This window comes from Artemia franciscana, chromosome 2 (genome assembly GCF_032884065.1).
Source record: "Artemia franciscana chromosome 2, ASM3288406v1, whole genome shotgun sequence".
NCBI classification, from domain to species: domain Eukaryota; kingdom Metazoa; phylum Arthropoda; class Branchiopoda; order Anostraca; family Artemiidae; genus Artemia; species Artemia franciscana.
The window spans coordinates 25064610-25089423 of record NC_088864.1 but is presented as its reverse complement, the minus strand read 5'-3'; the positions used below and the strand labels follow the sequence as shown (position 1 = coordinate 25089423).

The following is a 24814-nucleotide window of genomic DNA, read 5'->3' as shown; positions in this document are numbered from 1 at the left end:
TGAGTTTGCAAATATTCCCATATTAAAGTAGTTGTTGTCGTCCCATTTGCAATCAAGCTAGTAAGTTGTTGTACTCACAGTCACATACAGTCGTAGTCGCCTGCAGCCGCTGCCACATGTAGTCCTAATCTCTCTCACAAGTTGTCAAAGTAGACCCTAGCAGTCGAAGTTACAAGATGTCAAAGTGGCAAGCTGTAGCTGTCTCAGTCGCAGTCCAGTCACAATAGTCACAGTCGGGAGGAGTCGTAATCGCAACTAGTCATGGAAATTTGCAATTTCAGTTGCAGTAGTAGCAGTAGTGGGCCTGAAATTTTAAGCTAATATCCTTAGCTTCTCCGAAAACTGTGCAAGTACGTCCTTCTGATAACATGTATGCGTGTAATCTTTTGTGATTTAGTTCAATGTCCCTTCAACATTCCCCTCACCATAATACCCTTAGCCTTTTTAAACACACCCAGCATCAAATGTTTCCCCATTTCCTAATAATAAATCCGATATGTAAACAATGGCCAAACTGCATAAATTAATACTCTTACCCCAAGGACTTAGAGGATAATTTCATCCCTGGAGTCATAGATATTGGACCTTTCGACTATTCTGAACAAAATAATGAAAGGAAATTTTACAAGGGCAAAGGGTTTGGGACTCGTTATCCTTTGATGAATTTTCAAAATCCTCCTCGATATGCTCTTAAAGTTTCTAAATAGCATCTTCAGTTATTCCTTACATATTGCAGGTACACACTTTTAATAGCTTGGACGCATGTTTAGTCTTTTGATTTTACTCATAATTCTCCTTAATATTCCCGGAAGTTGCATCTTAATACCCTCAACCGGTTCTTGAAATTTGCTAATACGCCCTTTTTACGACCGGCACGCATATAATGCGTTTTGATTTTGATCAATATCCCATCAATATTTCTTGAAAGTTTTACCATAATAACCCAAGGCTTTTTGGATAGATAGGATCAGGCAAGCCATCCTTTTTTAAAAATCCAATATTATGTAAGCTATTATTAACTTTGATGGCTTACAGTCCTTGCCCCAGGGGGTGTGGGGGTTTAGGCATCAAGTCATAGCTATTTCACCTTTCGACTTTTTTGAACAAAATGGCTATCTCAAAATTTTGTCAGGTGTTTTTCTTTAAAGATCGTAGCTAAAAAGGCTATTGGAGGAGACTGGTTGCCCTCTGATCACTTTTCAACATCCTCTTAACCATGCGCTGCAAGGTTCAACTAAACACTCTCAGTCATTCCTGATATGTTATACATACACCCTTTTGATGACCTGAATGTACATTGTGCCGTTACCTTAATAACCTTAGCTTTTTTGGACATACCAAAGATCAATTATTCCCACCTTTCCCAATAATAAACCCCATGTCTAAACAATGAGCAAACTGCACAATTTACATCACTTGCCCCAAGAGCTATGGAGAGTCATGACGTCTGTCTAGGCATAGCAATTGGACCTTTTGATTATTCTGAGAAAGCGGCATCTTATAGTTTTGGTCATTATTGAGGATGTGAGGGGTTTAATAATTGAAAAGGGGCTCGTTACCCTGTAATCACTTGTCAACATGCCCCTCTACGTGTCTGGAAATTTTCAACTTAATACCCTTGGCTGTTTCTGAGATATTGCCGATACGCCTGTTTGACAACCAGCATGTACTTGGTACGTTTTGATTTTGTTCAACATCCTCCTCAATATATCCTGAAATTTGACCTTAATGCTCTAATCATTTTTGGAGGCCCAGGATCAAGCTTGCACCTCTTTCCTAGCAAACAAACCTTATATGGAGACAATGGAAAGCTTTCAGAGTTTTTAACCCTTCCCCTTGATGTGATTCCCGGATGCATAGATCAACCTCTAAATTATATTGAGCAATATCGCTGTATCAAAATTTTGATCGGATCTGTTTGGGGGAAGGGCAGCTTAAAAGCATGGGACGGTTGGTATATTTTTTTTATCCCTCTTGACTCTTGAAAGGGTACTATAACTTTTAATTTCCAGTCAAATGATGATCTCCCTAAATTTCTACGACTACCCAGTCAATATGATGTGGCTCTATGAAAAAAAATATAATAAATAATGCATTGAATCCTTGTAGCCCTTTTCTATGGGCAACACATGAGTATTGCCTTTAATTTGTCATTTGCTTTAGTTAAAGTAGCTATCACTGTAATTCGTCTGAAAAACTGAAAATTCTCCTCGCCAAAATATCCGTAACAGTTTGTCGACAAAAACCTATAGAAACGTATACAAAATGCCTGCACTGCTTCGTAACTTTACTGCTTACTCCTGAGCTCTGATGGGGTTGCGCTACATAGTTATTTATTCTTCATTTCAATTGACTACCTTGAAATCTTGACACTATGTTTGACTTAGCCGCAATTTGTATAGGGGGGGGGGGTAAAAAACCTGTATAATTAAAATATCACATTTGATGTAAACTATGAATTTTGTGAAGGTAAGAGTCTAGCTGGATTCACTCAAAGCCAATATAAAATGAGAATTCTTGGTCATGACGAAACAGCTGGAAAATGCTGAGCTATATCGAGTAAATGTACGGTTATGTGTTTTTCCGTATGCTTTTCAAACAGTTCGTGGTAACGAACTGTAGTAAGGAGCGACCCGGCTCAATAGTAACCAAAACTCTAAAAAATGGAATTTTGATACCAATAGCTATATAAAAAGAATCGCATTTTAATGCTGGTTTTAAATATATAAGTTTCATCATGTTTAGTCTTAACCATCAAAAGTTACGAGCCTGAGAAAATTTGCGTTATTTTAGAAAATAGGGAGAAACACCCCCTGAAAGTCATAGAATCTTAACGAAAATCACACCATCAGATTCAGCGTATCATAGAACCCTATTGTAGAAGTTTCGAGCTCCTATCTACAAAAATGTAGAATTTTGCATTTTTTGCCAGAAGGCAGATCACGGATGCGTGTTTATTTGTTTTTTTGTTTGTTTTTTTTCCCAGGGGTGATCGTATCGACCCAGTTGTCCTAGAATGTTGCAAGAGGGCTCATTCTAACGGAAACAAAAAGTTCTAGTGCCCTATTTAAGTGACCCAAAAAATTGGAGGGCACCTAGGCCCCCTCCCACGCTAATTATTTTCCCAAAGTCAACGGATCAAAATTCTGAGATAGCCATTTTATTCAGCATAGTCGAAAAACCTTATAACTATGTCTTTGGGGACGACTTACTCCCCCACAGTCCCCGTGGGAGGGGCAACAAGTTACAAACTTTGACCTGTGCTTACATATAGTAATGGTTATTGGGAAGTATACAGGCGTTTTCAGGAGGATTTTTTTGGTTGGGGGGAGGGGTTCAGAAGAGGGGGATATGCTGGGGGAACTTTCCATCGAGAATTTGTCATGGGAGAAGAAAACTTCCATGAAGGGAGAGCAGGATTTACTAGCATTATTTAAAAAAAATTAAAAAATAAATGTGAAAAATCTTTTTCAGCTGGAAGTAAGGAACAGCAATAAAACTTAAAACAAACAGAAATTATTACCCATATAAGGGGCTCACCTCCTTATCATACTTAGCTCTTTACGCTAAAGTATTTTTAGTAATTTCAACTATTTATTCTACGGCTTTTGTGATTCAGGGGTCATTCTTAATGAATTGGGATAAAATTTAAGCTTTAGTGTAAAGAGCGAGGTACTGACGATGGGGCGAATCCCCTCATATATGTAATAAAAACATGAGAATACAAAAGTTCTTTACGTAAGCTAATTTATAAGTTACGTAAATCTTTTACCAATAAAAAGATTCGTAAAAAATTAAAAGTTCTAGTTGCCTTTTTAATTAACCAAAAAAATCGGAGGGCAACTATGCTTCGCCCCCGCTCTTTTTTTCTCAAAATCATTCGATCAAAATTATGAGAAAGCCATTTAGCCCCCCCCCAAAAAAAATATATGCAAATTTCGTTTTGATTATTCCTCTGCGGAGAGCCAAAATCAAAACATGCATTGATTCAAAAATGTTCAGAAATTAAATAAAAAAAACGAGTTTTTTTAACTGAAAGTAAGGAGCGACATTAAAACTTAAAACGCACAGAAATTACTTCGTATATGAAAGAGGCTGCTTCCTCATCAACGCCCCACTCTTTACGCTAAAGTTTTTTACTGTTTTAAAAAGAAGAATTGAGAGAAAGAGTCAAACTTTAGCGTAAAGAGCGGGGCGTTGATGAGGAAGCAGCCTCTTTCATATACGAAGTAATTTCTGTGCGTTTTAAGTTTTAATGTCGCTCCTTACTTTCAGTTAAAAAAAACTGTTTTTTTTTATTTAATTAAGATAAGGTTCGGCATTTACAGGATCATATAAATATCGCCAATAAATTGAAGGTTCTGATCTAGAAAATTCTTTCTCTGACAATGCATATGTAAAACAAAATGTTTATCAGTGACAGCTGGTATTAAGCAGCTAATATGTCTTTCTAGCAGATTTTCAGCACTGAGACATGTTTTCACCATCATTATTAGACCATAATAAGTTAAGCATGCAACAATACATTTAATTAGTAATATTTTTCCTACGAGATAAGTCGTCTTCCATCTTCCTCAAGATTTTGCGAGAAATATCCAAGATCTATTTCTTTTTGTTATTTACCTTTCATTTTTCTCTACTACACGACAATCTTACTTATCTTTTTAATGAAGCTTGATCCAACACCTAGGTGAAACCTTTCAAGTTAAGTTCTGAAGTTGATTGTTTGGCTGAATCTTTAAATCGCATACGGAAAGGAAATCCGTGTCATTTATGTCTTTCCTCTTTCTAAATAGGATACTTGAACTAGAAAGGTTCACCGTTCTTAAGATGGGAACGCACCTATTGACCCTTTTGTAATGCTATTACTTAACAAGGTGATGTTAAATCAAGGAAGACAAAATTGAATTGCAGAAGGAAAATGAAAAAGTAGGTACTTTAAAATGAAGTTAAGGATAGTCCCATATCAGGTGTATATTTTCACACAAGTTAAATCTAGCTTTAAAATTAGGTGGAACATTTTCAGTATAAGGACGTCTAAGAATGAAAGACAAATTCAAAGTGCTCTTTTCAAGTAGCAAATTTCAACACCAAGCTGAAGCTGTTTTGGTACTTCAAAACCTCAAAACAATTGGTAAATCCGAATTTTAATAGGACTAAAATTCTCCAATTAACAATTAATTCAGAGGTATCATTCCTGTGTTGCGTTGACTCGGGATTAGTGCTTGCTCTATTGTATCAGCTATCCACTCAAGTGCACTTCTAGATATCAAGAATAATTTTAAAGTAGGTTATGATATAATCGCTTCAGATCTTGGCCGATATTCTCGTAAGGTCTTGGCCTTACGAGCTTATTGAACTTTTTGTGACGATTCTATTATTTTCTGTCAAGTCTACACCCATTTTTTTTTCAATGCGAGTTATATGCAGGACGTTAGAGTACTTTCTTTTCTTCAAATCTTTTAAACCTACCTCTTGGATGTAAGAACCGTAAGATTATTCAAACATTTAATGCAACTGACACATCGATACCATATAATGAGTTGAATTCTCAGGTCAAATGTAGAGGTCTGCCTGCGGTTCGGTCCTTTTTATGTTATTGCCGGTACGTTTTTAAATAACAAAGAAAAAGAACGAGACTATTTTCCACAGTGAGTAAAGTGTAACATTAAAAATAAAAGAAGGAATTATTTAGTATACAAGGAGTGCGTTCCCCTCCTCAATCCTTCGCTCTTTATGCTTAAGTTTTACTTTTCGGCTCAATCCTTTAAGAATGACTCATGAAACATAAGGACAGAAGCTTTCATAAGCTACTGAGGAGCTTCAACGTAAAGAGCAAGGGATTGAGACTTTTAATTTTCAATGTTACTCCTTATTTCAGTTGAAAAAAAACTTATTTTTTATTTCATTTTTGATTGTTTTCTCAAATAATGCAAGTAAATCTGCCTCATCGCATTGAAATGAAAGGGTTAATTGAACGGGCTATTTTTCGTTGGGTAATTGAAAATTACCCCACGAAAATTTTTCCATGAAAAGTTCCTCCCACTTAAAAATCGCCACTGCCACACAAAATTCCCCCGGACAATTCCATCCTCGCTGAAGAATCCCCCGAAACGTTCACCGCGGAAAATGTCGCCTAGAAAATACTCCTTCGCCTGCTTTCATTTGAAAAAAAAGATTGTTTCTTTTTAATTAAAGAAAAAAAAATTCAACTGAAAGTAAGGAGCAATATTAAAAGTTAAAATGAAGATAAATTATTCCGTATATTAGAGGGTCTACCCTTTCCTCAATCCCTCGCTTTTCACTCTAAATTTCTTTTGTATTTTTAAAAAGTTTCTTATTCTAAATCAACGGCCCTTGTGTTTCAGGAGTCGAAGCGGAACAGACAGTCAAACTTTAGTGTGAAGAGCGAGGTATTGAGGATGCCGCAACACCCTAATAGCCTATACAGAATAATTTCTGTTCGTTTTTAATTTAAATGTAGCTTCGTAATTTCAGTTGGAAAAACTTCTTTTTTATTTAGATTCTGACCATTTATCAAATAACACCGAGAAATCAAGCTTTCCTCCATGAAGAATTCCCTCCCCTTACAGAAAATACCAAAAGTAAAGCTTCTCCCACGTAAAGTAACCCCCGACTACCCACCTGGAATGCACCCACTGGACATTTCCATCATTATTAAAAATGCTCCTGGAAAATTTTCGCGATAATTCCGCCTGAAAAATTATCCTTTGCATACTTTCATTTGAAAAGACTATAAAATCTGATCATTTCTCAAATCATGTTGGATATCTACCTCCGTTGAAATTTTTTTATGAAAATACTTTCACTCCCAATGGAAAGTTGTTTGGGCAGAAAATCCCCCTCCTTCCATGAAAAAAAACAGACAATTCTAACTCCGCTGAAACTTTCCCAGAACATCTCCACATGTTAAATTTAGTCGGCAAAGACAAAGTAAAAGAAGCAAAATTTACTTTTGCATATTTTCCAATAAAAATGCTATACGTAAACAATGGGTAAATTTCGTTACTTGCAGAACTGTTATCCCTAAAAGCAAAAGTTTTTGGAACTTTTAACTATGTTGTACAAAACAGCTATCTCAAGATTTTAATCAGGAGACTTTGAGGGAAGAATTCCGTGGGAGGGGGAGGCTAGCTACCCTCCAGACTTTTTGTTCACTTGAAAAGAGCACTGAAACTTTTGTTTTCCGATCAAATGAGCAATTTTAAATTTTCTAAGAACACTTCTTCGACGACTAGCCCTGGAAAAAATAAATAAACCCACATTCGAGATCTTTCTTCAGGCAAATGATACATAATTTCACATTCTTCTATATAGAAGCCTGAACCTCTACAGTAGTTCTCTAATATGCTGCGTCTGATGGTATGATTTTCATTAGGATCCTTAAAGTTTTAGGTGTGCCCCCCTTCCCTTTCAAAAAACTGTGCAAATTTTCTCAGGCTCGTAGCTTTGATGGGTAATATAAAAATTAACAAACTTTATAAATTTCGAATCAGCATAAAAATTCGAATTTGTTATGTATATATTGTTAATTGGAGTTACTCTCTAATTAACATTAATTAACTTTAATAAAATTAGAATTAATATTGGTAATCAGTATGTTAGAGTTTTGGTCACTAGGAGTTGTGTCACTTCTTTCTTACAGTCCTTTACGACGAATTGTTTGATTTCTGACCGTATGTCAAATCCTGCCAAAAGTTCCCCGCATCTGCGGAATTTTTTTTCCAGTAATCTCACCCCCAAACGGAAAGATTGCAAATTCTTCCCATAGTAAAAATATCCAGATAATTCCGAAACCGTTGAAAAATTCCACTGGATACTTCCATTTCTCCACGTGCAAAATTGAGTCGCCGAAGATATAGTGATAGAAATAAGGAAAATTTTGTTCAGAAGTTCTGGTAAATTCGCCACCTGAAAAAATTCACCCCCTCCTAAACTTCCCTCCTCATGAAATTCTCCTTGTGGGAAGTACCCCTCCCCCTTGCAAAACCACCCCCTGCGCTAAAATGCTATTCATCCCAAAAGCAAATACTATAGTAAACAAAAGGCAAATTTCATAACTTACAGTCCTTTACCCCGAGGCTGAGGGGGGTCATGTGATCCCCAGAGGCAAAGTTATTAGATCTTTCAACTATGCTGAACACAATGGCTATCTCAAAGTCTGGGTCGGAAAACTTTGAGAGAAAACGGCTGTGAGAGGGGGATTAGTTAGTTCCATTCTCTTTGTTCACTTAAAAGGGTACTATGGCTTTTAATTTGTGTTTAGATGAGCCCTCCCGTGATCTTCTAGGACCATTGAACTGACTTGATAACTCCTGGGAAATAAATATATAATAAACACGCATCATTGATCTTCCTTCTTGCAAATATATTCATATCTAGAAAACAAAAACAAAACACAATGTTGCAGATGGGAGCTTGAAACCTCTACTTCTCTTAAATTCTGTGATATGCTGAATTTGATGGTGCAATTCTCGTTAAGATTTCTTGACTTTTTGGGGGTGTTCCTTTTTTCAGAAAACATGTAAATATTCACAGGTTCACAGCTATTGATGGGTAAAATTAAACTTAGAAAATTTTATACATTTGGAGTCAAAGAGTTCTTGGTAAAAAAACTGTAGGTAAGGAGCGGCCCGGCTCAATAGTAACTGAAACTCTAAAAAACCCAATTTCAATACCAATATATAATAAAAAGAATCAGCTTTTTATGTTGATTCCAAATGTATCAGATTCATCAAGTTTAGTGTTGCCCATCAAAAGTTACGAGCCTCGGAAATTTGCAATATTTTTGAAATAGGGAGAAGCACCCCTAAAATAAAGGAATATTAATGAAAATCACACCATCAGATTCAGCGTACCAGAGAATCCTCTGGTGTCTTGTGGAAATTTTGAAACAGTGGAATTTTGCTATTTTTGCCAGAAGACAAATCACGGATGTTTTTGTTTGTTCTTAATTTTTTCTCTAAGGGTGATTGTATTAAAATAATGGTCCTAGAATATCGGAAGAGGGCGCATTTGAAGGATCATTGAAAGGCACAGTGCCCCATTTAAGTGACCAAAAAGATTGGAGGGCAACTGGGCCCCCTCCCCAATTATTTTTCCCAAAAATTATCCGATCGAAATTTCAAGATTGCCATTTTGTTCATAATAGTTTAAAGACCAAAATAATTGTATCTTTAAGTGTAAATGATCCCACAGTCTTTGGGGAGAGGCTTTTTGTGGAGAATTTGTCTTTTGATGGGGGTGTGTCTGTGGTGGATTTCTGTAGGAAGAATCTTCCTTCATGAGAGAAATTTTTCAAGGGGTAAATATTCCAGGGGAAATGTTACACTGGGGGGATTTGATAAAAATGCTCTATGATCTTTTTTAATTGTGTTACATTCTCTATGCCAAATTTTTCATGGGGAGTACCCGGGGAATTATGCACAGACTTTTTTCCACTTTTTTCGGTTCCCGGGAAATAATTTCTACGGAAGAGGGTATTTCTGGAGTGATCGAGAAACTGATTAGAGTTTTAAAGTCTTATTCAAATGAAATAATTCTAAGGGGAATTTTTCAGGCTGAATCGTCCACAAGCAATTTTACAGGGAGGGGGATTCTCAGTGAGGATGGAACTGTCTGGAGGGAATTTGACGGGGGGAGTGCACTTTACGTTGGAAGAAATTTCCACGGAGGAGTGTTCCTGAGAAGGAGGGATATATTTCATAGAGACTAAGCCAAATTTACAGGCTTTATTTGAAAAATGAACAAAAATTATTCCATATGTGAAGGGTTACCCCCTCTTCAATACGTTGCTCTTTACGCTTAATTTTGATTGTTCGTTCCGATTTTTTTTGAAGCGTTTGACACACCAGAGCTGTGTGATTAGAATAGGATCCTTCTTTAAAAAAGTTAACAGCTTTAGCCGTAAGAGCATGGAATTTAGTAGGGGGCAAATGTTCAGACACTCAATAAAATGTGCCAGGATTAATTTACCAATGTTGTTTTAATAGTTCATGTACGGTGAGCAAAATTCAAACAGACATTAGGTAAAAACTGTTTAGGATTTAAATAAAAAAAATCAACTGAAAGTAAGGAGCGAAATTAAAACTTAAAACAAACAGAAATTATTCCGTATATGAAAATGGTTGCTGCCTCCTCACCACCTCGCTCTTAAGGCCATAGTTTTTACTGCTTTGTTGAAAAGTAGAGCTGTGAAAAAGAGTCAAATATTAGCTTAAAGCGAGTTGTTGAGGAGGGAAAAGCCCCTTTCATAAACGGGATAATTTCTGTTTGTTTTAAGTTTTAATGACGCTCCTTACTTTCAGTTAAAAAAAAACTAGTTTTTTTTATGTAAAAAAGATATAAAGCCAGTCGCCGAGCAAAGTGTTGCGAGAGTAACACTGCAGTTTTAAACTGCAATTTCTTTAGCAATGAGAGAGCTTTTGAAGTTTAAGAGGTACACCTGATACCATTTCTCTACTGCAATCCCAAATACGAAAAACCGAATGACAAACTCAGCTGAAATCACGAACAGAAATCGGTAAAAACAATATATGGCAGCACTTTCCGACCCGTGGGAAAATGCCACTCTTTTGTTTCTGTAAATTTTTCTATTTATCACTCAAAGAATATATTGGGCATGGGGCCGGGTAACTGCCGCATATATCTAACACTTATAGATTTTTGTCCATCTTCAATTCGAAACTTGTGCCTACCTGCTTGACTGCTAGAACGGAGCTTTCCACTCGAAAGCAGAAACACGGTTTGATGAAATGAAAGCTTGACTGCATAACTTCAGATAATTCTCTCTGACATAGGCTATAAAACACCACTTCACTTCGCACACTATAGGCTCTGGCTCAAGGACAAGCACAAACCATCCTTTTTGGCCCCAGGCAAGAGTTCTACGAAGTTTTCCAAAATACAAAGTCATATTCGTCAATCCGGCCTAAGGTCCGCACTTTCCGTAAGAACCGCAGAGGTTAGACTCTTACCCCTTTCTAGTAATAAGGTGAAATCGGGGTGCTAGGAACAAAAAAAAACAAAAAAAAAAACACGACAAAACCAAAATACTGCTCTCGCAACACAATAATTGGCAAATGACGAAATTGAAAAGTCCATAAGACAGTAAAGATATAACCAGATCAGAGGCCGTCCTGTTTTGGCTCAACTATAACCTTCAAAAGTACATTACTAAAATGATTTGGGAAGATTTTAAGAACAGTGTCATTTAACAATTAATTATTATACTTTGCCGTTAACGACTCCTTAGAGAGAACTGAAGTATCTAAGAAAGTCTTCCCTAATTTCGTCTGAAATATTTCTCTGACTTTATATTTTTGGCAAGTGTATGTATCTTCCAGGCAACATTTAACTTGAAAACAGTCATAGGATGCTATAAAGCGGGTACCCAAAGCGTCCCTGCAGATCAAACAGTACTTCCCGAAGTATTAGTATATTTCCAATGCTTGAAATGAGGTATATATTTTTCATGCCTCAAAGACCACGGGCAAGCGAATATACTAACTATAAAGATTGCATTAATTAAATAGATTTAGTTAAAGCTTGACGAACCTATAAGCGGCATAGTTCGCTGAATATGGCTCTGTTTTGTCTCCCGACTGTGGAATTGAGTCACCTTTCAAGACACAAAAACTTTCACAAGAAAGAGTTCCTTTTTTGGGGGGAGGGGATGGGAAGAGAGTGTATAAAGGGACCTGGGATTTCAGTTATAGGAAAGAGTCAAAATATTTCTTATCCAGCCCTCACAAAAGATGATATACTAGGGCAAAGTTTTTTTGTCTTTTTTATGCCTTTCGTCCGACAGGCCCTTTTGCTAATTAAATATATTGATATATTCATATTTTCGTTTTAATTATAGCCTTGGGTTTTGCTTGTTGATCGGTCAAGGTTTCTACAAAATTTGGCTGCAATGTAGCTGGAGGAGTATCAGGGCAATTTTGTCTCTAAGTCTTTGTCTGACACTTGTTTCTTTCGCTGGAAAAACATGGCTAAGAAATTACGATTGGCTGTCAAGAGATTCTCTTTTCAGGTAAAGTTTTTTCAAGTATAAATTAAGTTAGTTTTATTCGACTTGACTGCCTGATTACATGATTCAAATAAAAAAGATTTTCCAAGGATATTGTTGAGCATTTCTTTATCTCAATTGACTTTAGAGTACTTTATTACCGCTTTACTGACAACAAATAGAAGAAGACATAAAAGCTTGAGAACAATTTTGATGGTTTTGTTTTGCCAGACAGAAGACAAATTAACAAACAGATTCAAAGTCTTAAGTTGCATTCAAAACTGTTTTGAAACATTACTAAAACAAAATTGCTTACATAGTAATTTTTGATTAGCTTCAGGGTTGTCTTTCTAATAGCACTAGGGTTACAAACGACGTTTTTTACAAAATTCATACTGCACCAGAATGTTTGTGACCTCTGTGACAAGACTAAAAGCCTATTGACCTTGCATCAATTTTTATGTTAAATATTATAACTTCAACGGGAAAAATAATTTACAAAAATTTTCTTCTGGTTTCAGATGATCATTTACTTTCACTTTACATATCATTGACTAAATAGATAAGTAATTTACGTGCTAAAGGCTCCACGTTTTTCTGCTTGAATCTGCTGCCTCTGAAAATGTCTGCTACTAGCCAAGTAAGTTGAACTTATGGAAGAATAAAAATAAGGTGGAATTTCCTTCTGAGTAGCAATAAATGCTTTGTCGATTAGCATAGTAACACCTTTAGGCCCAATAGGAGTAACTTGTATCTTCTATACTTGACTCTTAGAAACGTTATCTATCTTACCAGCAATTTTACTTCTGAAAGCTGGCGTTAAACTTTCTGTTCATTCTTAAGAAGATTCTTGCCTTAACTAGACGAATACTCATCCTGGAAAATCTGTCCCAAAAGAACTTACCCGTGGAGAATTCACCCTAGGAAAACTCTTTCCCAAGGAAAACTGAACCCTTGAATGCTCACCCCCATGAACCTGCTCTTAGAAAACTTATTTCTTTGGAAAACCTACCACTGCAAAGCTCACTCCCAGAAAAACTTGTTTAAAAACACCTACACATGGTTGAATCCTCTGATTGAAGAGGCCCCCCTATATAAACATGTTCTTTATAGAAAGAAAAAAAAGTGACTTTATCACCATTTTTAAATGTTGTGCTATGGTAATAAACTCCTAAATTTATCCCAAAGTGACTTTATTTTCAATTTGGAGAAGTTTTGCTATGGTAATATACTCCTTGTTAGAAAAAAATTATTATGGACAAATTACAACCATCTGTATCAACCTTACAAGAACTCAGTCCCCCTTTCCCAGCGAGAAGACTATTCCAGATGTCCTGGTGTCAAACTCTTGTGTTACCTGTAAGCAGGATTCCATTTCCCTTTTCTCTTCCATTTCCCCTTCCTCTTCCATTTCCATTCCTTTGAATCTTTTCATATAAATAGTAAAATCCTGCTTATGATCAATTATAGTTGAAGTTGCTGACCAGTTTATTAGTTCACCTTAATCTTTTGGATGCCTTTCGTTCTAGGTCAGGACTTAAGACTTTCCCTCAAAATGCAAAAATGCACTACAACTATGCAAATCTCCAAAAGGATTATGGTCATGTACAAATTGCCGTCTTTCATTATAAGGAAGCTATTAGGTAAGTAAAATTGGAAAAGCAAATAAATCCATTGAAACGGAGCAATTTCTTTGAAAGGGTCATAAGCCTCCATTAACAATAGTACAAACGATGGGGCTTGCTTTACTTAAGAGCCTTATTCAATCTCGAAGATTGACAATTTAGATAAACTGAAAGCTAAATAGGAGAAAAGAGAACTATGTACAAATTGGGCAAATGCTAGTTTTTCTTCATTGATACGAGCCTTTCGCAAAACTCGTAGAATTTCTTCTGCTATATGGGCTGCTTTCTTTAACTTAGAATATACAATAAAAGGTAAATCTCTCTCTGTCAATGTACCGTACACGTACAGCTAAACACTCTTCGTGGTTGGAAGGGGGTATTTCGTCTGCGAAGATGCCAAAGAAGTCAGCTTCATTTACTTCTGCTACGATTTTTGGACTAGCTCTGTTCAAAAAATCGCAATTAATTTATTTTGGCTATTACCTGACAGATAGATGGTGACATTTGGCTTCATGTAGTTTTTTATTCGATGGTCCATTTCGATGTTGTGTCTCGAAAGAAGATTGGTTAGCTCAACGGTACTTTCACTGTCATGATTCTCCCCACGAAATGCCAGCTCTTGCTTACCTTGAGTGGTGGTAACACCTAGCAACAAATACGTAATGCAACACCCTATTTCCCTTTCATTTTCTGCCTCCGTATCTTTCATTAGTTTTTCCTTGTTAACTAAGCTTTGGCAATGATTTTTTTTTTCTCTCTATAAAACAAATAAGATCACCTAGAGAAACTTTGTGACTATTTGATTTGAAATGAGTGACAAGCATTTCAGCCTTGGCGTACTTCCTCCGTATTTTGTGCACGTTTCTATTTCCTGTTATAAATGAAGAATCATTGCACCAGTTTCTACCAAACCACAACTGGTGTTTGGAATTTTGGGTTTTGATTTCATCGTTTTTTTTTTTTGGAAAATTGATTTTTGGCTGAAATGGTCCAAGTTTGATAAGCTTCAGCTTTCCTGAGTTTGAATTCGCTTGTTTAATCCCGAGATTGTGCTCAACTCTTACAATTTTAGCTTGCTGTAAACTTCGGGCTTCAAATAATACTCCTTCTATTCTCTACACTTTCTGAGAAACGAATTTCTCTGACTATTAGATTCAGCGTATTAGAGAACCCTATTGTCGAGTTTTCAAGCTCCTATCTGGAAAAACGTGGAATTTTGCATTTTTTGTGAGAAGAAAGATCACGGATGGGTATTTATATATTCTTTGTTGTGTTTCGTTTTTGTTTATTTCAGGGGTGATCGTAACGATCAAATCATCTTAGATTAATGGGAGAGGGCCTTTTGAACAGAAACTAAAAGTGCAGAAAACCAGCAAAAATTAACATTATTGGCTCACAACCCCCTATGCCTTCTCAAGGCCAGAACATAATTTGCACTTTAGTTAAAAAAAAATACAAATGACTGTGCATTGTCAGTTTAATATACATATGCTCATATTTATTCTTTAAAATCTTAATGTTTTTCTTTTATTGAAAAAGCGAAAAAATTTAATTTTTTTGTAGATTATTTGATTCTATTATTGTTCATGTTTGGTTTAATGAAGTTCTTTACTTTTTTAAAGCTTATTTTGTGGATAAAGTTTTTTGAAATTAAATTCTGCTCGTTTTATATTGACATAGTCTTCTTCAAGAAAACTAGATTGGAAAGCTGATTGCCCTCCTATCACTTTCAAATCTTAAAAAGGGCACGAGAACTTGTAATTTTCAATCAAATTAGCTCCTTTAAAATATCAATGATATTACTATTTATGATAGAGCAGCGCTGCATAAGATATTTTTTAAATGTATTTTTAATATAGGCACGCATATATTTTTTTCTTTTAGTTGAAACTCCCCCTAAGCGCCACCTAAAAGTTTCAACTTATTGCCCTTAGTGTCTTTAGTTACCGTAACCGTACAAGTGGTATTAAAGGTATACATAGTGTCTTCTGGATAGTTCAAAATCCACCACAACTTACCTTGAAAGGTCTAATTTAATAATGTAAGCCGTTATTGTGATATTGCTTTGATACCCTGTTGACAATCTACATGATCAGATAACATAATGACTTCTATTTACTTGAATTCGCAATCAATATTCTCTCAATTTTACATTCATAGACTTAAGTCTTAATAGTACTAGTATCACAGTAGTTGCGGTAGTGTTGGAGAAGTAGTTTCAGTGATAATGCTTCATTAGTAGTAGTAGTGGTAACAGTTTTAGCAGCAGCATTAATGGCCATAGCAGCATGTACATTTTGCCTTTTGATCAGTTGAACATCCCTCTCATGATGCCCCGGAAGTTTCAATTTGGCACAGTGGCCGTTCCAAAAATATTACTGATTTGCGCTTTTGACCCTCTTTTCATCTTAATACTCTAAGCTTTACAAGTTGTTGTAATTGAAGTATTAGTTGGAGTAGTTTAGCGGCAGGAACAGTATTAGTAAAAGTCGCAGTGGTAGTATTGTTAGAAGTGACATGCATATATTATATCTTTGTCAGTTGATCTTACCCCTTAAGTATTCTCTGAAAGTCCGAACTTAATTCCCAAATCCATTCTTGAAATACGCCCCTTTGAAAATCTACATGTACATGGTGTGGTTTAATCTAGTTCAAACTTCCTCGCAATATTTTGTCAAATTTTCAATTTCATAGGCTTAGCTTTAATTGTCTAACATCATAGTAGTACTGGTAGTAGTAGGAACCGTAGTAGCAGTAATAGTGAATTATTATTATTATTATTATTATTAGCAGTAGCAGTAGCAGCATTATTAATAGCAGCAGTAGCAGGCTCATTTCACCTTTTGTTCAACTGAATACCCCATTCATGATAGCCCTGAAGTTCCCTCTTGATATGATAATCCGTTCTAAAAATTGCTGATACGTCTGTATTATCAATCTGTGTGCACATAATATTCTTTGATTAAGTTCAGCGTTTTCCTTCAACGTTTCCTCAGATGTTTATTTCAATATCCTTATCCTTAGTAGTACCCGCTATAGGAGTAGTAGTTTCAATTATAGCAGTGGTAGTAGAAGTTGTCTTATCAGAAAAAGCAGCAATAGTTGTAGTAGTAGTGTGAAAGTATTGTCTTTTTGGCCAATGGATTATCGTCATTATCACTTCCCGAAAGTTTCAAATTAATATGCTCAGTCCTTCCTGATTTACGCCCATTTGACAACACATTAACGCATAACGTGTTTTGATTTAGTTCAAAATTCCTTGAAAAACTCACCTTAATACCCTCCGTATCTTGAAAAAGTAGTAGCCAACCTTTAATACCTTTTCTCAATAATATATACTTACTTTACACCGTATACTTACTTTACATCCTGTGACTCCAAAGGCACCTAGGGCATCCACAATAATTACCCAGTCATCACGAAGGAGTGCTGGGGCTAGTATGTCTTCCCATTTGGGCTGTAGGGACGCATATATAATTGACAAGTCTCTTCTGTATGGACGGCTTTGGGTGTTTCTAAGACGGCCTCGTCTTCTTGATCCTTCTGGTTGCCATAAGAGGCTGGAGTTTGGAGAGCGATTTCTTCCCATCCTTATGACATGCCCAAGATAACACCACATACGTTGACGAACAAAGTCTGTTATTAAAGGTAGTTGGAACTGTTGCCTGATGGTATCATTACTTATCCTCTGGGTCCAGTACATATTTAGGATTCTTCTGAGGCCAGTGTTTTCGAACGATTGTATTTTTTTCTCTTGTTACTGATTCAGCTACCAGGTCTCAGATCTGTAAAGCCATACTGACAGAACGTTGCTTTGGAACAGTCGTAGCTTTAGCTTCAAACAGTATTTTTGATATTTCCAAACTCGTCTGATATGGTTAAACGTCCCATGTGCTTGTCCCAACCTAAGGTGGACTTCTCTTGCTTTAGAGTGTTTTCAACTGTACTGTCCAGGTATCTGAACTAAACAACCTTCTCTATTTGGTCATCTCCACACTTGATATAAAGAGGAGATCTACTGGTAGCCATGCTTTTTCTTTTATTTCTATTGATTTGTAGTCCAAATTGTTCTGCTGCATCTTTAACACTATTTATAAAGGTCTGCAGTTTCAGTTTGCAACTTTCAAGATGGTTTATGTCGTCAGCAAAAACGAGGTCTCCAAGTCTGGACGTTACACCAGTATCAATCCCATATCCCTCACATTTACTTAAGATAACAACAAGGACGAACTGGTAAGCAGTCAACAACAAGAATGAACAGTAGGGAGGAGAGGACACATCCCTGTGTTACTCCTGTTATTATTTCAAAATATTCAGTATTTCCTTGTCCGGTTTTTAAACATCATTCCACATCTTTGTAGAAAGCGAAGATAACTTTAATGATTTTTTCCGGTGCTCCGTAATGTGAGAGTATTTTCCGGAGTGTTGCTCGATTTACTAAGTCAAAAGCTTTCACAAAATCAACGAACACAAGGTAAAATTTCCTTGTGACCTCATTCGTTTCTTCCAGCAGTATTTTGAGGACAGACATGGGGTCCTTAAGGTTAGTACAGAAGCAGTTTAGACGGAATCCGCGTTCCTACTTGCGTAGGTTTCTGTCAAAATGTGGTTTTATTCTGTTGAGGATTATGAGAACGAACAACTTTCCTGGGATTGAAAGGAGGCAGATATCAGCCAGTTTCATACTTTGTGAAATCTCCTGTTTTGAAAAGTTTTACCAGGGTGCTTCTAGTCCAATCTTTAGGCACCTTTTCTGACTCACATATTGTCTTGAAAAATTTCATCCACAAGGTCATGCAAGGAATGACAGTCGTTTTAGTATTTCTGCTGTGATTCTGTCTTTGCCTGGGGACTGTCCATTTCTCAATTTTTTTGCCGCCAAACAAATCTTTATGGTATTCGGAAGGTCTATGTCGATTGGAAGGTTTAGTAGTGATATAGCAGAGAGTGGGAGGCCGGCTTAGAATCGTCTGAAAATTGTCTGCCCAGATTTTGTTCACATCTTCTGGATTTGTTGCAAGATGTCCATTAGGGTCTCGCACAGGACCTATTATACTCTGGCATTTTCCAGCGATTTTATTGGTTAGATGGTGCACAGTCATCCAGTCCCCTCTTCTTGAAGCTCCTTCAGATTATTCCGCTTTCTTCTCAAGGTGGTTAAGTTTGTCCTTCCTAGCACTCTTTTCACCATCTTGTTATGATATTCGTATTTCAGGTTGTTGAACAGGCGATTCTCGGTACTGGAGTTATAAAGGAGAAGAATTTTCACCTTTTTCCGTTTTTCAATATAGTCCAAAGTTTCATCCGACAGCCATTTGTCTTTTAGTCTTTTCTAGAAATCAAGGACTAGCTTAGCAGCTTCCTTACAGTTTTCCTCGAATTTTTTCCCACATAAATTCTTCATCTATTTCTTCAAGGTATTGTAAAACGTATACTATAATCTGAAAAAAAAATATCTTTGAAACTTTTATTTGGATGTATGTTTTTGAAAATAATGGGCTAGAGGGGGGGGGATGGTGTCTGTCAAATCGCTTTTGATATCCTATTAATTCCACAAATGTACCCCATCTGAAGTTTATACGACAAGTCATTCCATAAAAACCTTATATACCCGAAGGGCATGGCTTGCAGTCCTTGCCCCAAGGCTCCGGAGGGCTGTGTCAACCCTGTAGGCTTTTCTGTGTTCTTTGGACTATTTTGTTTTAGAATGGATATCTTGGGATTTAGATCAGATGCGTTTCATGAAAGAGGGGTAGTTTAGGAGGAGGCTAGTTGACTTCTATGACTTTTGGCTCTTAAAGGAGAACTAAGACTTTTAATTTACATACAACTGAGCCATCTCTAAAGTTTGTAAAACGATCCCTTCTAGAAAAACCTGAAATGCCCCAGAGGCATAACTTACAGACCTTTTTTCCAGGCTCTGGTGGTTTGTAATAATCCCGAAAGCCTTGTTTTATGATCTTTGGACTATTTCAATTAAAATGGCTGCCTCAAAATTTATAATGTCTGCATTTTCAGAAAAGACAAAGTGTGTGGGGGGGGATTTAACTGCCCTCTGATCACTATGAAACTTAAAAAGGGCAAAAAAACTTCTGATTTCCTTTACAGTGAGACCCCTCTGAAGTACATTCGACCGCCCTTTCTATAAAAACCCTATATACACCAAGAGCATAACCTACAACCCTTGCGCTAAGGGCTTTGGGGGGGGGGGCTATTATCCTCAAAGACATAATTAACAAGCCCTTTAACTACGCTGAACAAAATTGCTATCTCAAAATTTTGATTGGATGGGCGTGGAAGAGGGGAACTGGTTCCTCTTGAATCACTTTTGACTCTTAGAAAGGCTCCTATTGCTTATGATTTCAGATTAAGTGAGTACAAACTGAAGTTTATACAAACAGCATTTCCACGAAAACCCTATACACCCCCAGGACATAACTTACAACACTTGCCCCATAGCTGTGGGGGGGGGGGGTCGTCGCAACCCTAGAGGCATTTTTATATATTCTTTGGACTATTTTGAAAAAAATGGATATATCAGAATTTCAATCAGATGCGTTTGCTGAAAAGGAGGGGAGTCGAAGGGGGGACTAGTTGCCCTCCTTCACTTTCGACACTTAAAAGAGAACAATAGCTTCGTATTTTCAACCAAATGAGACTTCTCTAAAGCTTATACAACCATCTCTTCCACACAGACCTTAAATGCCCAGCTTATAAACTTATAACCCTTGCCCCAAGGCTCTGGGGTTTGTTTCAGACCCAAAAGCCTCGTTATATGATCTTCGGACTATTTTGAATAAAATAACTATCTTAAATTTTCTCTCTTTCAATTGGATGCATTTTGGGACATTATGAAGTGTGTGTATCGGGAGGGGGAGAGCTGCCGTCCAACCACTATGAATCTAAAAAAGGGAACTAGAACTTCTAATTACTCATCCAATGAGCCCCCTCCAAAGCGATGAACCTTTCTGTACAAACCTTACATACCCCAGGGCATAACCTACAACCCATCTCTTGAGGGCTCTGGGGGAGTTGTCATCCTAAAAAGCATAATTTCTTGACCTTTCAACTACATTGGAAAAAATGTCTATCTCGAAATTTTGTTTGGATGTGTTTGGGAAAATGATTAGCGTTGGAGGGGGATTAGTTCCCCTTCCAACACTCTTGACCATTAAAAAGGGCACTAGTCCTTTTAAGTTCCAATTGAATGAGCTCTTTTCGAAGTTTCTACGACCACTCCTTTGATACGAAGTGTCCTGGTCTAAAATAAAAAATAAATAAAACATAAATAAATACTGCATTGTGCCAACATCGTTCTTTACTCATACAGCGGTATTGCACTGCCTATGAAAGATCCTTTGATTAGATCAGTCTTACTTGTCTGTGTAAATTCATGAAAATATTGGTACTTTGATGGACATAATCATAATTTTTTGATGAGTCAAATCTATTTCACATTATGAAAAGAGTTCACTCGTGATTTCTAATCCTACAACAAAAATGTACAGACCATCAATCAGTGTTTGGGTGATTTTAAAGGCTCACTGCACGAACTAAAAAACATGAAAAAGATAATTTTGAATGCATTACATTGAAACTATGCATAAAAGATCTTTCCTATTGAAATAATTGCATCATTGGAACTAATCGAATAAAAACTCCGCCAAATTCTTTTTTTCTAAGTGCCATAAAAAGATTTTAAACACCCACGTGTGATTTATTTTCTTGATATTGACAAGCAATAATGGTGCCATTCAGCATTGTGGGGGATTATCCATTCCATTTGTGAGTAAAGAAGTCTTCTCTACTGGATCTATACCAGAATGAAAGATATTGACAATCCCGGTTTCAATTATTCATGAACTGGTGACGAGGAAAAATGGATTACCAGAGTTGCAGTCTTTATGTTGCCGAAATTGGTTGGGGAAAATATGATAATCTGATTGTATTAAAGGCAGGGAAATATATCCAAGACATGCCTGCTATGATTTTTGATTGTATATTAGAAATGTCTGTGATTTTCCAGAAGAGCTCCTGTTTTTCGTCACTAGATTTGTTACCAAAGCAGGATTAACTGTGTCTGCTACAAGCTAGAGCTGGAAATCTACACACTTCTTGCCGTATATTTTGTGAAAAGTGCTCTACATACTGAAACGTCTCTAGTTATTTTATATTCGTCAATTAAACCTCCTCAGTAAACGTAGTCAAAGTTTAAACGGAAAGAAAACTGGCATTAAGAAGAAAGAAATTATTAAATTTATCTTTTCGCGTGCTTAAGAAATGTATATTTGCTGAAAACTTACTTTGTATTATGTTTGTTCGAGGTCCAATTTAATCCTCTTTCTGTTCGTGCATTGGAACAAAAATCCTGAAGCAAATACTTCATTATGATTCGGTATCATACAAAGCTAAATTGCGTCGACTCAATAGCTCGATTGAGTAGATATAACAATCATCTTATGAATGGTGACAAGCTAGAATTTAGTCGCATATTCAGAATAGTTTGAGAATTCTTTCTTAAAGACTTATCTAATTATGGAAAATATAAGATAATTTTCCCTAACCTTTTTCTTCGGATCTAAGTGGGCTTTGAAACGACAAAATAGTGTATTAAAATGCCTTTAGTAAATATTTTCATAGGTGTTACTACACTCAAACTGCTAATTAAATGTAAAAAGGAAGTTAAGTTTGAAATAAAGATGATTACCCTGCCATTGTAAACTAAACTTTCTTTCAAGAATAATAGATCTCAAGAAAACTTTTGTAAATTATATACATGTCTTTCCACAAATATTTGTTTCACCTGAACTACTTCTTCGGACACTGACCATTTTTTCTGTGGTAAACTTTACTTGTGAATTTAAAAAATTTTGTAAATTCAAAACACGTGATCAATGTTTAACTTCAATACTTGATTTTCTTTTAGCAACCAAATCTGTTTAGTAGTTTGTGCGTTGTCAATAAAGAACTGAAGCATTTTTTAAACGTCTAAAAACTTCATTAGTTTGTAAATTTAAGCTTCATAAATTTCTGAATTGTTCAAAAAGAAATATTATTGTTTGAGAATATCTGCTCTTCTTCAGCTCTTGGCCCTCCTAACTAGCTCTCTTGTTAGATCTTTTGAACCTTATTTCATAATATAATTTCCGCTAACTTCCTTTGTCGCATCTTGGAAATAAGTAAAACTCGATATCTGAAAATAACTTAATTTTCTTTTAAGAGTCTGTAAGACCTATCAAGCCTAAGCCGATTCCGATGGGAATTTTCCAAACTATAATTTTTTTAAAGAGTCTGATTTAAAAGAAAGTGATTAAATGTGTAATATTTTAAAAATCTTATCTGCTCCCATTCTCAAAGTTTCTAAATGCAACGTTCTATAAAAAATAATATAAAGTTGATTCAAAAGAATTTGTCTTAATAAAAGTATTTCTTATTAAGGAGAATTCTTTTGTAAATGCTTACCAAAATGTCAAAGTTAAATGCTTAAACAGAAAAGCTGAAAAAATTTTATCAGCAAAATGGTGAAAAGCCTCAGAAATAACTCGAAATTTTAAAAGACCAATCATAATTGAAATAGGCGCAAATTTATTTTAGTAAAACAGCAAAGATACAGTAAATATACGAATATCAGAATTACCACTCGTACTTACAGCGCAAGTAATGCATAAAAATAATAATAAATAATAATAATAATAAAAATAAATCCCCTTTGGTATGGCTTTGAGTGACACCAAAACTTTGATAAACGGACACTGCAGCCCCTAGCCCCTCCCCTCTCATTATGCTGGAATCTAACTGGTTACCAACTAATATATTTTTCACTCTTTATGCTAATATTTAACTACTGCTTAACTAAAACATTATAGAGTGCAAAAAATGTAGTAATTTTGTGCTTGCAAGGGTTTCAGCTGCCCTATAAATAAACCATTTCATATTTGAGGTATTGTGAAAACTAAGTGATCTTAGTTTTGACCATTATTTTGATCAAAGTTTTGACTTTTGACCTCAAATCTTTTTTTGATTCGATGCACACCTAAGCCAAAAAGTAACGAAGGCACCTTGTAGTCCACTCACAATGCAACAAAAGAGCATTTCAACTTATAATTTACGTTTGAAAGAGCTCTTATTTTTTTATGACAGTGGGCTTGATTCAAGGAGCCCTTATTATGGTGGTTTTGGAGGATATAGGAAAGAGGGTATAGAGTCGGTAAACCATGAGGGACAATGTTCAGTTCTAAACATTAAAATATTCTACCGCTTCTTCTAAGATTTATCAATTAGCCATTGGGCCTATGATATGATATTTGTATTATTCGTTCATTCGTATAAAATGGGAAAGTACGAGCAAACTTTCATTTTTTTTTTCTAAAATAAATGTGGAATCCAAATTCAAACAAGGTACACCATTCTCACCATCGTAAATGCGGTTTCACTGGTAAAATTAATTTGAAATCAACCATTTTTCATGAGTTGGGGTTATTTTCCTTGAAACTTCTTTTGAAAAACCTGTAATACACCTGAACAAAATATTTCAACGATCCTAATGCAAACGTATAGAGCAAGCCTACCTTTCTTCGAAATTTAGCTTTTGAATCCAAACAAAGAGTTGTTCATTACTTGGAAACCTTGTCGTGATGCTCTGCGAGTTGAATTACCAGCGTATATTTGTTATATTTCTAACTAAAATGGCTGCCTAAAGACATCCATACGACGCCTTTTTTCGCCCTTATGGGTCCTGGTGGCCAAAAATGGTTACAAGATGTGGCCTAGTTGTCCTTCAATTATTTTTTACTCTTTAAATAAGTATTGGAGCTTGCAATTTCCGTCTGAATTAGACTCCACCCAAAATTCTATGGCATGATTTTCTTCAAGACATTCATTACTTTTAAAATGTATCACCTTTTTTCATGAATATACACATTCACACATCCAAACAACTTTTCATGGGTGTCATTAATTAAATGGAATTTACCTATCTGGAATCAACCTAAAAGTTTTAATTCTATTAATGCATATTTTGGTTCCAAATTTCTGCTCATCAGAGTTTCACCTAAAGTATCAAACAGTTCGTGGTAACGAACTGTAGTAAGGAGCGACCCAGCTCAATAGTAAACGAAACTCTAAAAAACGAAATTTCAATGCTAAAAGATATATAAAA

General features: G+C 35.9%; 1 protein-coding gene across 4 annotated transcripts in view; it reads left to right on the top strand.

Annotated features, from left to right (window-relative positions):
• The window catches only part of LOC136039230 (protein O-mannosyl-transferase TMTC1-like), a 327626-nt gene that overhangs the window by 226979 nt on the left and 75833 nt on the right, over window positions 1-24814 (top strand). For all 4 annotated transcript variants that reach the window (XM_065722793.1, XM_065722801.1, XM_065722775.1 and 1 more), the window contains 2 exons: window positions 11885-12055; window positions 13561-13674. In XM_065722793.1, coding sequence (XP_065578865.1) covers window positions 11885-12055; window positions 13561-13674 — 285 coding nt within the window. The remainder of the gene's footprint in view (window positions 1-11884; window positions 12056-13560; window positions 13675-24814) is intronic.